This window comes from Juglans microcarpa x Juglans regia, chromosome 8S (genome assembly GCF_004785595.1).
Source record: "Juglans microcarpa x Juglans regia isolate MS1-56 chromosome 8S, Jm3101_v1.0, whole genome shotgun sequence".
Taxonomy (NCBI): domain Eukaryota; kingdom Viridiplantae; phylum Streptophyta; class Magnoliopsida; order Fagales; family Juglandaceae; genus Juglans; species Juglans microcarpa x Juglans regia.
Window position 1 is genome coordinate 18,332,192 of NC_054609.1, and position 12,885 is coordinate 18,345,076.

Sequence of the window (12,885 nt, forward strand, 5' to 3'; positions counted from 1 at the left end):
TTATTTTACATTAAAATAAAATAAGACAGTCAATTATATTATTGAAATGTATAAAAAATACATAAAAATAATTGTATATGAGATTTTTATTATAATAAAACTAATTTTATAATTTGACGAATTATATTAAACTATACTTTTGTATAATCTCTTATGACTAAAGTATTTGGATATATATCCTCAAAGGTTGTCTAATTCTATTAAACAAATAATAAACATAACAATAAGTAAAAGAGAAAATAGGACTGTTAGAGACATAAATGAATCTCACAAAAGGATTACACACACTGATATGATGCACTACCAGTGTGCCACATCTCTTTTTTTTCCCCTCTCCCCATACCTCTCCCATGCTCCCCTTTTCCTCTCCCTTTCCCTCATGGCAATGTCTACACTACCGTTGGTCATGCAAGCTGCAACCACCCGAGCCACGACACAGTGCACAAAATATGCACGACAAGCTCACGACACTTCCGTGAGGTCCCATGTCTTTGTCAGCGGCTTCTGCTCACCCTGAGGTGGTCCCCAAATACCATGACAAGCATGGGGAGTGAAAGAAAGATAGAGAAAGGGGGAGGAGCAGAGGGGAGAGGCGCAGAAGAGAGGTAGAAAAAAAAACAGAGAGAGACGGGACAAACTCCACATCAGTATAATATTTTCTAAAAAAAAAAAAAATGGCTTTGTTATTGGGAGAGTGGGGTATTGTCCTCGAGTAGTGATAGTGTTACTACCTATTTACTACCCATTTACTACTTGTAGTGTATTTAAAGTTTTTTTTATCATTTTTTTTAAATATTTTTTTAATATCTTGAATCATTAAGAAAAACTTATAAATATATAGAATTTTATTAATAGTCACTTCTTTAATTATTAAATAAAATAAAATATTAAAAAAATTAAATATAAAAAATAATAAATTAATAATAAAAAATAATAACTCTATCATTATTTATTGTACGTGCTCAGCCCGGAGACTAATGAGCGCATGGGAAACAACGTAATAAGCCCATTTTTTTGTGCCGTTCTGACCGGGGAATCAGGCAGGGACTCCCACCAAAAACAAAAGTTTATTTATTTATTTATAAATAAATAATAAATAATGGAGGTGCATAATTCTTAAAGTAAAAAAAATACAAAAAACTAAATATAAAAATTGACATAATTTATATTACACGTTATATTTATTTTATAATAAAAATAATTTTATAATTTAACATATAACGTTAATTTGTGAGTTTATTTTTATGAGATCTCTTCATGACTAAAATATTTCTAAACAAGAAATTCTACATGAAAACTTTACAATATATACATCCACTTAATCAGCATGTGATGAATCATTTTTACTCTTCTATCTTAATATTTAAATATATATACGTGTATTTAAATTGAATATAAAAAATAACAAATCACATATTGATTAGGTAACAACGTGTGATATAAGCATTTTTTGTAGCATTTCTCTTCTTAAAAAAAGTTTTAATTCCACTTTTCTTTGTTTTATTGTAGAATTAATTTCAAGCATTATAGTTATTAGATCTACATGACACGAAACCTTTGTTCATGTTTTTCGTGATAATTAATAAGATTTATAATATCTGTTTAAAGTCTCCTCATTATTCCTTTCATACTGTATGAGAGTAATTGATTCATTGTTTTGAAATCTTTTGGTCAACACTGACTGCTACAATTCACATGATTCTAAGAACATGTTATTATGAAGCAACGTCTAGCTATGATTAATTGAGGGATCACTTTCATTAGAAATTCAATGAACTTAATTTCCTCGTGTATGAAGAAGTACACATGCACTTTTATTGCATTTTCTCATTTTTCTTCCTATGGTTCATTATCAACTAGTCATCCGTGGTCTTTCATTTTTTTTTTCCACGTTTTGTTGGGTTAATGAATGTATTAACCCAAAGAATTAGAAAAAAAAATATGATTTATATAACTTGTTTGATCATATCTCTATATTATTAACATTTTGACTTCATCTTATAATTTGAAATATAAGTTGTAATTAGTTTTCATTGTTACGATCTGGGTGCGTTTGGATGTTAAGAGTATCTCAAATAATTTGTAAATAATAATGAAATAATTTATAAATAATAATGAAATAGTAATAAATTGTTTCTGAATAATAATGAAATAGTTTGAGTTGATCTAAAATTTCGAACATATGCTAAGATTGTGTCACGTTATCTGTATTTTATCCATTTTAATATATTTATGGCTAAAAAAAGGGTGGCCACATATATATTTCCACATGCTTTATGTTTGCAAAACTAAATTGATTTTATCGAGGCATATAATATGAAAAATTTTATACACTATATTATTATCCTATTAAATATGACGTGTTACATTTATCATTATTAAATGATTATTTATTACATACTTTTTTATCATTTAATAATGATAAATGTGACATATATTACTTAATATGATCAAAATAGAATAAGAGTACAGTGTATATCATTACTTATATAATATATTTGCCTTCAAATTAAACTTTAAAGGCTGCTGGAGATAAAAGGATATAGACAAGGTAATTTGGACATCCAAGTTGTCTTGGGACGGTACAAACAAGGTAAGCTCGGTTCGATAAATAAATTTTTTTTTTTTTTTTTATAGGAGAGAAATAAATTAATTAATTGTGAAGATTTTCTATTAAATTTACTCTCTTAAGATAAAACCGTTATTTATTTATGGGTGGCTTTACAGTCAAAACAGGGAGTTCCACCTAGTTCATTTTATTTATTTTTTTATTTTTTTATACTTTTAAATATTTTTTTAAAAAAGAATTTATAATATTATTAAAAAATACTTATTTAATCATTAAGTTAAAAAAAAAAAAAAAACTCAGTAGTAGCCCCCAACGAGAAGAGTAGCATTTTCCTTTATTTATTTAAAATTATATCACACTTGTTTTATCACCAACTTAAGGCAGTAACCACAAGGAATTAACACAATATTTTGAACAGCTTGGATGATGGAGCCAAAGAATATCATGGACTTATTTTTGTAGCACATGAAGTTCAAAGTGAGAGATCTGAACCATAAGAAGCTCAAACTCAAGATCAACTAATAGCTTTTATGACACCAAATTATTCCCAAGGAAAATTATCATTTGAGATTTTGAGGTAAAAGTTTGCAAAAGGTATAAAGGAAATGAATGGAGTGATAGAGTGAATGGAATGAATTAGAAATAAGCTATCTTTGTTTAGATGCTTTGAAAAAGCCATCCCAATCATTCCCTATGTCTATATGTAGGGTGTAAGAGATGTTTTTACAACGAAAAATTTTACTTATTATTTTCACACCACGTACTACACATAATTTTTTATTTTTTTCTCTTACCAAATGTGTGATGTATAGATGATGAGTAGAAGAACTCAATTAGTTTAGGAAGAATAAAATTAAGAGAAATTGAAAAAAAATTATTTTTTTTTAAAAAAATAAAAATAAGTGGAGTTTGTAGGGATGCTGAGTAATAAAGTTTTTTTTACCGTGATAGGAGAGGAGTAGTAAAGGGTTCTTCTTTTTTTTTTATTAGTAATTAAAAAGTTTTATTCATAGAAATAGGCAAGTTCAATTACACATGGAGTATACATATAAATGAGTATTATTGAGAATTTTGGTCAAATCTGTATTATTCCTTATTTTATTCTCTCTAGTTACTTTCAATTTTGGAAGAAACTAAATCTTGTTTTCTAAATAACAATGAAATTATGCTACTTCATATTATGATAACAAAAATTTTCTAACTATAAAATATCCCATAAAAATAAATACACAAACTGATGAATTTGTGAGTTTACTTTTTTCGTGATAATTAATAAGATTTATAATAGAATAATTCTTCTCGTCAGTCACTATTCACTACTCTACGCCTCACACTCCATGAAAAAAAACTGTAAGGTATTAAGTGTGGGAGTGAATAGTAGTTGAAGTATAGCAAAAACTGTTTCAAGTCCTCAGTGTTTCTTTCATATATACTGTATGAGAATACTTGATTCATTGTTTTGAAATTTCTTGGTCAACACTTACTGCTACAATTCCCATAATTCTAAGAACATGTTATTATGAAGCAACTAGCTATGATTAATTATTCATAAAAACAATTAAAAATAGAGTGGGTATGATTAATTGAGGGATCACTTTCATTAGAAATTCAATGAACTTAATTTCCTCGTGTATGAAGAAGTACACATGCACTTTTATTGCACGTTCTCATTTTTCTTCCTATGGTTCATTATCAACTAGTCATCCGTGGTCTTTCATTTTTTTTTTCTACGTTTTGTTGGGTTAATGAATGTATTAACCCAAAGAATTGTAAAAAAATATGATTCATATAACTTGTTTGATCATATCTCAGTATTATTAACATTTTGACTTCATCTTATAATTTGAAATATAAGTTGTAATTAGTTTTCATTGTTACGATCTGGATGTGTTTGGATGTTAAGAGTATCTCAAATAATTTATAAATAGTAGTGAAATAGTTTATAAATAATAATGAAATAGTAATAAACTGTTTGTAAATAGTAGTAAACTATTTGTGAATAGTAATGAAATAGTAAACTCTCATCTATCAAGTTATCTGTATTTTTTTCATTTTAATGATTGGATTTTAATAAGTAACACATGACAACTTATATTTCAAACTAAAGAATTAATGGACAATCTGATATTTTAAGGTTATATATATATATATATATATATATATATATATATATATACACATACATTTTTATAAAAGAGTGGTTGTTACGAAGAGTAAAAGCGTAGAGTGATCATAAATTGATATAATTTTATAGGATTTGTTAAATTTATTTTATAATAAAAATAATTCTATAATATGATGTATCACATCAATTTATAAATTTACTTTTATATAACTCTTCTATGCGAAAGTAATTCTTTAAGTGTAATTTAATATATGAAAAGATAAGATAAACAATATTGATTATTTTCACGTGCTTTGCGTTTGCAAAACTAACCATTTTATCGAGGCTTATAATATATATGCCTTCAAATTAAACTTCAAAGGCTGCTGGAGATAAAAGGATATGGCTTGTTTGGCAAGTGAGAGTACTTCAAGTATTCTCATTATTATTCTTTATTTTATTATTACTTTTCACTTACTTTTTTACTATTTATTAATTTTTACCTACTTTTTACTATTATTTAATATTTTATTATTACTTTTTCATTACTATTCACAAACATTCTCAACAACAGATATTCTCACTATCCAAACTAAGCCAGACAAGGTAACTTGGACATCCAAGTTGTCTTGGAGTTGGTACGGTACAAACAAGGTGAACCCGGTTCGAGAAATAAATAATTTTGTTTTGTTTTATTTTTTTTATAGGAGAGAAATAAATAAACTAATAGTGAAGATTTTCTATTAAATTTACCCTCTTAAGATAAAACCTTTATTTATTTAAAACCATATCACACTTTGTTTTATCACCAACTTAAGGCAGTAACCGCAAGGAATTAACACAATGTTTTGAACAGCTTGGGTGATGGAGTCAAGAATATCATGGACTTATTTTTATAGCGCAAGAAGACTATTAGTTTGAAACCCGAACCAATCCGGTTCGGGTTTGAAATCCAGGTTCCCAGATTGAAATTCGGATGAACACCCTACATGAAGTTCAAAGTGAGAGATCTGAACGACAAGAAGCTCAAACTCAAGATCGACTAATAACTTTTATGACACCATACTTTTCCCAAGGAAAATTGTCATTTGAGATTTTGAGGTAAAAGTTTGCAAAAGGTATAAAGGAAATGAAAGGAGTGATAGTGAATGGAATGAATTAGAAATAAGCTATCTTTGTTTAGATGTTTTGAAAAAGCCTGCCCAATCATTTCCTATGTCTATGTAGGGGATACGTAAGAGGTGTTTTTACAGTAAAAAATTTTACTCATTATACATAATTTTTTATTTTTTCTCTCTTACCAAATGTGTAACGTATGGATAATGAGTAGAAAAACTCAATTAATTTAGGAAGAATAAAACTAAGAAAAATTTTAAAAATTTTAAAAAATAAAAATAAGTGTAATGTGTAGGATGATGAATAACAAATCTCTTTTACAATCGTATGAGAGGAGTAGTAAAGGATTTTTTTTTTTTTATTATTATTAGTAATTAAGAAGTTTCATTCATAGAAATAGACAAGTTCAATTACACATGGAGTATACATATAAATGAATATTATTGAGAATTTTGGTCAAATCTGTATTATTCCTTATTTTATTCTCTCTGGTTACTTTCAATTTTGGAAGAAACTAAATCTAGTTTTCTAAATAACAATGAAATTGTGCTACTTCATATTATGATAACAAAAATGTTTTAATTATAAAAATATTCCATAAAAATAAACTCACAAACTGATGAGTTATGTCAACTTGTAAGTTTACTTTTATCTGATCTCTTTATAGATATAGCACTTCTTTTCGTGTGTAGTCATCTAAACTCGTCAACTCATCTCAACTCATCATTACAACTTTTTCAACTCTCAACACAAAATATAATAAACAAATCAATTTTTTCAAATTTTAAAATAATAATAATATTAAAAAATAATATTTTAACAATATTTTATCATCTTAACTCAACTCAATTCAATCTTGTATTAAATGATCATAGTTTAAAATAATTTGAAAGATTATGTTAATAAATATTATAAATATGAAATTTTAAAAGTCTGGAAAATTAAAAATAATTTCCTCTATAATATATATTTTTTTCTTTTCCCCAATGTTTAGTTTACTTTGGTTTGTAGTGAATTTATAAACTTTAAAATCGTCTTATAAAAATATTGTGGACCAAAAAAATTAAAATGAGATGTGAATAATAACAAACCTCAGACCGAACATGGGCCGGGCCGCATTCGGCCCATTCTTCCTTTCCATCTAGATTACAAACCCGTTCCGTTCGCCGACGGTTCCAAAATTGGTGTCGGACTCTGAAAGCGGCCTGTTGTTGCCTCTCTCTCTCTCTCTCTCTCTGTCTGGGTTCTCCAGGCTGATCAGAAATACTCGGTATGTGTTTGTTTAATTGTCTGAACCAACTTTTTTTTCATTTTTCTGATAAAATCCAGCACCTTTGCATTTACCCTAAGGCAAATTAGCGTGCTTTGAGGGCTTAAAATCTTAGAGCTGCCTGCAAAAGTTGTTACTCTCGATGTATGAGTCGAGCAGTTTGATTCTATACGTATGGTAATTGCCTTTGCTGTATATGCACTGACGGACCTTCTGAATGCTTGAAATATGTAGGAGCAGAAGGAAATTAAGCAAAAACAGGCTGAGGGGCAACAGAAATGGTAATCTCCAGTTCTAATACCCACAACAAGGAGATTGCCATCAGGAAGAGGATAGCCAGCATGTAACAGCTCTCTCTCCGTGTGTCTGTTTGTTTTAACATGTAAAATTGAAAACCCGATAAGTGTCATGTGAATGCAATTGAGCCCTGTGCAAAGTTAGTGCGTATGCATTTAACACTCGCTTTTACCACGCTTATGTGGAATTCCTTTCCATCGAATAACTTTTTTTTTTTTTTTTTTTTTTCCATAAGTAAGAAGTAAGTTTCATTGATATGAATGAAAAATAGGCATAGCCCATGTACATAGGGAGAATGCAAAAGAAAAACGCCTAAATACATTTTAAAAGCACTACATTAAAGATAAGAAATCATGCACATTGTTTCCATTAAGGACAATAGCTGAAAACCATAGGAGTAAAGTCTGTAGAAAAAAATTCTGAAGCTCTGCCATTGTTCTCTCTCTATCTTCAAAGCACCTCGCGTTCCTCTCCATCCAAATACACCACATAATGCATAAATGTATCATCTTCCAAACTACTGCCATCTGGGGACACAGCCTTGAATACCCCTCCAGTAGGCAAGCATATCAGCCACCTTTGATGGCATAACCCAAGCAACATTCACTCTACTAAATATCCCATCCCATAGCTCTCTTGTCACCTCACAATGCAATAAAAGATGGTCTACTGACTCCCCGTGTTTTTTCACATATAACACCAATCCATCACAATGAGGCCCCTCTTCCGTAAGTTGTCTATTGGTTAGAATATTCCCCAGGGCTGCAGTCCACACAAAGAAGGCCACTTTGGAGGGTACGCGAGACCTCTAAATGCTCTTCCATGGGAAAGGTACATTATCTTGTGAAGCCAGCATTTTATAATATGCCTTCACTGTGAACTTCTTGCTACTAATGGTTCTCCATTGAATTCTATCAACCTATGCCATTGTCTCTCCTGAGGAGTGTAGCAAGCTGAAAAATTCTGCAACGGTATACAGCTCCCAGTCATGGTTATCCCGAGTGAATAAAATGTTCCACTGATAGGAACCATGAGCAAACACTAGCACATCTGCCACCGCATCCTCCCTATTAGTTGCAATACTATAGAGAGCTGGGAAGGCCCTCTCCAAAGATCGCTCTCCACAACAAACATCCTGCCAAAACCTGATTCTGGTACCCTGTCCAACCACATAACGGATGTTGTTTTCGAAACACTGTCAACCCCCCCTAATATATCTCCACAAACCCACGCCATACCGCCCCCACACTAAATTAGTGCACCATCCACCCCAAGCACCTCCATGCCTAGAGTCAACAACTTCCTTCCACAATGACTCACCTTCCAAATGATACCTACATAGCCATTCCTTAATAACGCTTTGTTGAACTGCAATGTAAATTGAACTTGGGGTCTTCTGAAATGTAATGGAGTTAAGGCATTGGATCTTGCAGATATTTGGGTAGTTTGTTTCCAAAGGTGTTCTTACTGATTATTATGTGTAGAAGAGGTTTGCTGCTTTGTATTCAAACATTGATGTAACGGACAAGGGTGGATCCATAGCCGATGTTGGCTAAAGCTGTACCAGTTGAAGCAATGATATCTGTTTATGGTTACTGCAACATTTGATCAATTGTGCTGTAATGAACATGTCAAAAGAAGGTCCAATATTTTGGATTCTTGATTTGTGAAGACGTTCTCGTTGTGGGATGTTTGGGTAGAGGATTATTTTCATGGAATCTAGGGAATGGGGTTGGGGAGGTGTATCGATAGTTTTTCCAATTCAGAATTTGTGTATTTTGGGTAGGTTTTTATGGGCTTTTGGGTCATTAGGGGCTTTCTTGTATGGGCTAGGTGTTTTTCTTGTATACGTCCAGTGTACTTGGTTACTCCTATTGATATATATATATATATAATACTATTACTTATAAAAAAAATAATAATCTAGAGCATCGATTCTTTTCTGAAAGGGGTCTGTGGCAAATGCAAGGGCCACCCCTTTTAGAGTGGAAAAGTGCCTGTCTTGGAGTTGATTCAAATTAAGGGTTCAAAGCTTTTTCTATAGGATGGATGAAAATAATTTTTTTATTAACTTCTAGTTGATAGAAATTATAGGAATTACAGAAAACATTTCATTGTTTTGTGCTCTTTGCAGTGGATTCCAATTTTGTGTTCTTTGCCAATATATGTATCATTGTCTATTATCCCTACTACAGTTCACTCTCTTACAATTTCATAGATTCAATAAACGAGAAGAGGATTTTCCATCTTTGAGAGAATACAATGATTATTTGGAGGAAGTTGAAGACATGAGTAAGTTTGTTAGTTTTCATTCCTGAAATTCTATACATAAGAGTATATATTTTGACAGAAGGAAAACCATTCTTTCAGCATTTAACTTGATTGAAGGATTTGATGTCCCTGCTATTGAAGAAAAAATTGCAAGGTACCAGGAAGAAAATGCTGAACAAATAATGATAAATAGAGCTCGGAAGGTACACTTGTAAAAATATTCTGTTTCCTGCTCCTAACATCTGCCACTTTTGTCCCTCACAAGCGGATGATATTTCCATTCGAGTGTTTGATTAATGTCTTAGAGAAGAAAAATTTTATACCATATGAGTTCCTCATGCTAGCGTTGGTGAATTTTGAGATAATTTCCTTCATGTTTATATAAAGGTTACTAATTTTTTTATATCAATCAAATAGGCTGAAGAATTGGCTGCAGCATTGGCTGCAAGTAAGGCACATCCTGCTCAGAATGATGCCGATGGGGTGAGAATGAGATTATTTTGTAAATAACAAACTTGTCTTGAATAGATGATTATTGTGCATTTTTTTCATTATTCTTAAAAAGACTCAGGTAATTTTTCCTGCAAGAGCCCTTTTTTGTACTTCAATTCGTTTCTTTTTGGCAAATTTTGAAGTTTAGGTTGTTGTTAGTAGATTAATTGATTTCTGTGATGCTATGCTCAAATGACTAATACATGACTGATATTTAATTTTTATGATGACACCTCCAGTATTCCATATATAAGAAATATAATGTTACATTCACCACTCTATCGGTAGTGAACCAGGCACCTCGCTTCTCAATTGATAGGGAAAACAAGAAAATGGGAAAAAAAGGGAAAATCAGTAGACAAACTTGGGAGCCTTTTGTAAATGTTTGACAAATTTATATGATCACTTTTTTGAGACCTGAGGGGTGGGGGGGCCTACTTCATGCAAAAATACTTAAAGAGTAACATATCTAATCCATCTCTTGTGAATTCTAGGACCACACTTAATTTGGACCAATAAGGAGAGATGACACTTCTTAATGAATGTTAGGCCCTGTCAACAGTTGCAACTGTATAGCTCTCTTTAGAATGAGTCCATTTGTGGAGCAATTCATAAGTGCCGCATATACAGTATACAAAACTTTGGCTTGAATTAAATCATGTTATGAGGTCCTTGTATATGTGTTACTCCAAGTTAGACCATGCATACTTACTGTTTCTAAATAAATTTAAAGTTGATACTTAATTTACGGTTGTCATGCTATTTTGGAGCCTTTAGCACTTCATCTTAGGTGAATGATTGGAGAGGGAAAATATATTATAAATAATCGTGGCAAGCATCCAACTGTGAAAACATGATCTTGTATAAAGCATCAATGCATTAGGATAATTACATTCGAACATTCCACGATGCTCACTATGTGCTATTTCGTTTCAGTGTACTTAAACCCATTGGTATGATGGACATTGATGGACATTATAATTGCATGTAATTAACTAGGATAAGTCTTTGGTTTTAACTACTAATTGGTTGCTTGCTCTTGCCTCGAGAAAACCAGAGTTACCAACTTGAGTTACTTTGTTACTCTGATGGTTGTAAAGCCTTATAAAAAATATATATATTGGTCATTGGTCAAAGGGCAAGTGCTGTTTGTCTTTTCTTTCTCTTTTTTTTTTTTTTTTGGGGGGGGGGGGGGGGGTGTGGAAGGTTGAGGGTTTCATAGAGTGTGGTACTGGAGCTTTAGAATCTGTAAACCGTAATGCTGGTGGCTTTCTATTTTATGGTCTTTATCATACTTTGAACCTGTGATCATGTGCTATCCCTACAACCAGTGAAATCATGCTTAACTATTATGTCTAGCTTAAGCAGTTAGACCTGTGATGATGTATCGTATCGTTTGGCTGATGTCTTTTGACTTGTTAAACTCCTCTTTTATTCTCTCTCTCTCTCTCTCCTCTCTCTCTAAATCACAATCAAATTTGGTGAACCTCTTTGTGGAATCTTGTTATTTCCCTGACCGGTAATATATTTGAGGTATTAAAATTCATGATAGTTTGAGTTTATACCTTCGAATCAAACTAATTTTTCCAGCCTAACAGAGAAGAACAATATTTAAACAAGTTCTCTATTTTTTGAGACAGGCTCAAAACCAAAGCTCTCAAATGGGATACAGTATAGGTACTCAGGGACAATATGCACCCACATTAGCTGGAGGGCAGCCACGGCCTACAGGAATGGCCCCACAACCAATTCCTCTTGGAGGGGGACCTGACATGCTAGGTTATGCCACTGATGATGAGGAAATGATGAAGCTCCGAGCAGAGAGAGGTGGAAGGGCAGGAGGGTGGAGTGCAGAGCTGAGCAAGAGGAGGGCCCTTGAAGAAGCATTTGGAAGCATCTGGATTTCTTAGGCCCAATTCTCTCTCTCTTTTTTTTTTTTTTTTTTTTTTTTTTTTTTTTTTGTACTTCTAAATCACACTCCTCCATGTAGGGATGCACAATTCTCTGTCAGATTATGACACATCAATCTTAGCTATAACAAATATACTTTCTTTTTTTTTTTTATCAAAAACACTACGTGTAGTCATTTTTGCGCTCTTTGTACACTCTATTAATGTGATTAACTGCTTCATTTTTTTAATATAAAATAATTATTTTGACCAATCACATCAGTGAAGTACGCAAGGAGTATGTAAAAGTGACTGTATGTATGTAACAGAACTCAACCCCTTTACATTCCCTTTTCCATTGTATGTTCTGCAATTGATACCACCAAAGTTTCTCCCAAGGTACTTCACCTTCTTCCAAGAAGTGAGTTCCTACTAAATTTTGGACCCTTCCTTATAGATGCCCATGTCAAGGAATGCCTATCACCTCCAAAAACTACCTCTTGGTGATAAAAGCTTGAATCCAAAACATTATCTATCACCCATTACTTCTATAGTCTTCTTGTGTGTTTGACATTTTCAATCTCATGATTAAATCAAATTCATACGTTTTATTTACCATTTTCGAGATTGAGATTCTACTCTCTAGAAGACTGATGGTTGGAGAAATTCGAAATGAAGGGGTAGAGTAAGATCCTTTTTTTTTTTTTAAAAAAAGAAAACCCTTAAAAAACAGAGTTCAGAGTTCAATGGAAGAAGTTTAAAGTAATGTAGGTCAAGAATTTGCAATTTCTTGTGCACGACAATCTGAAATTCCGTGCCTTCATAAACTTAATTTCATGGTGTTAATAAATTAATAATATGTTAAAAACTACATAAA

The 12,885-nt window shown here is 31.6% G+C and overlaps 1 protein-coding gene across 2 annotated transcripts; it reads left to right on the top strand.

The window, feature by feature from the left end:
- Positions 1-6,909: 6,909 nt before the first annotated feature.
- LOC121243927 lies at positions 6,910-12,177 on the top strand. 2 transcript variants are annotated; one of them, XM_041141989.1, is made up of 7 exons: positions 6,910-7,059; positions 7,294-7,402; positions 9,575-9,648; positions 9,727-9,830; positions 10,045-10,110; positions 11,760-12,034; positions 12,066-12,177. In XM_041141989.1, exons 2-6 carry the CDS (start codon positions 7,338-7,340, stop codon positions 12,027-12,029), a joined length of 579 nt encoding a protein of 192 aa, XP_040997923.1. In that variant the 5' UTR covers positions 6,910-7,059; positions 7,294-7,337; the 3' UTR covers positions 12,030-12,034; positions 12,066-12,177. The 2 variants fall into 2 exon arrangements, with proteins under 2 accessions (XP_040997923.1, XP_040997924.1); XM_041141990.1 differs by lacking the exon at positions 9,575-9,648 and having other exon boundaries at positions 9,707-9,830.
- Positions 12,178-12,885: the final 708 nt, after the last annotated feature.

Excerpts from the sequence above, each read along its gene's own strand:
- LOC121243927 (XM_041141989.1), top strand. The coding sequence starts at position 7,338 with ATGGTAATCTCCAGTTCTAATACCCACAACAAGGAGATTGCCATCAGG. Across the intron at positions 7,403-9,574 it reads AGGAAGAGGATAGCCAGCAT|ATTCAATAAACGAGAAGAGG; the intron begins GTAACAGCTCTC and ends ACAATTTCATAG. Across the intron at positions 9,831-10,044 it reads TGATAAATAGAGCTCGGAAG|GCTGAAGAATTGGCTGCAGC; the intron begins GTACACTTGTAA and ends TCAATCAAATAG.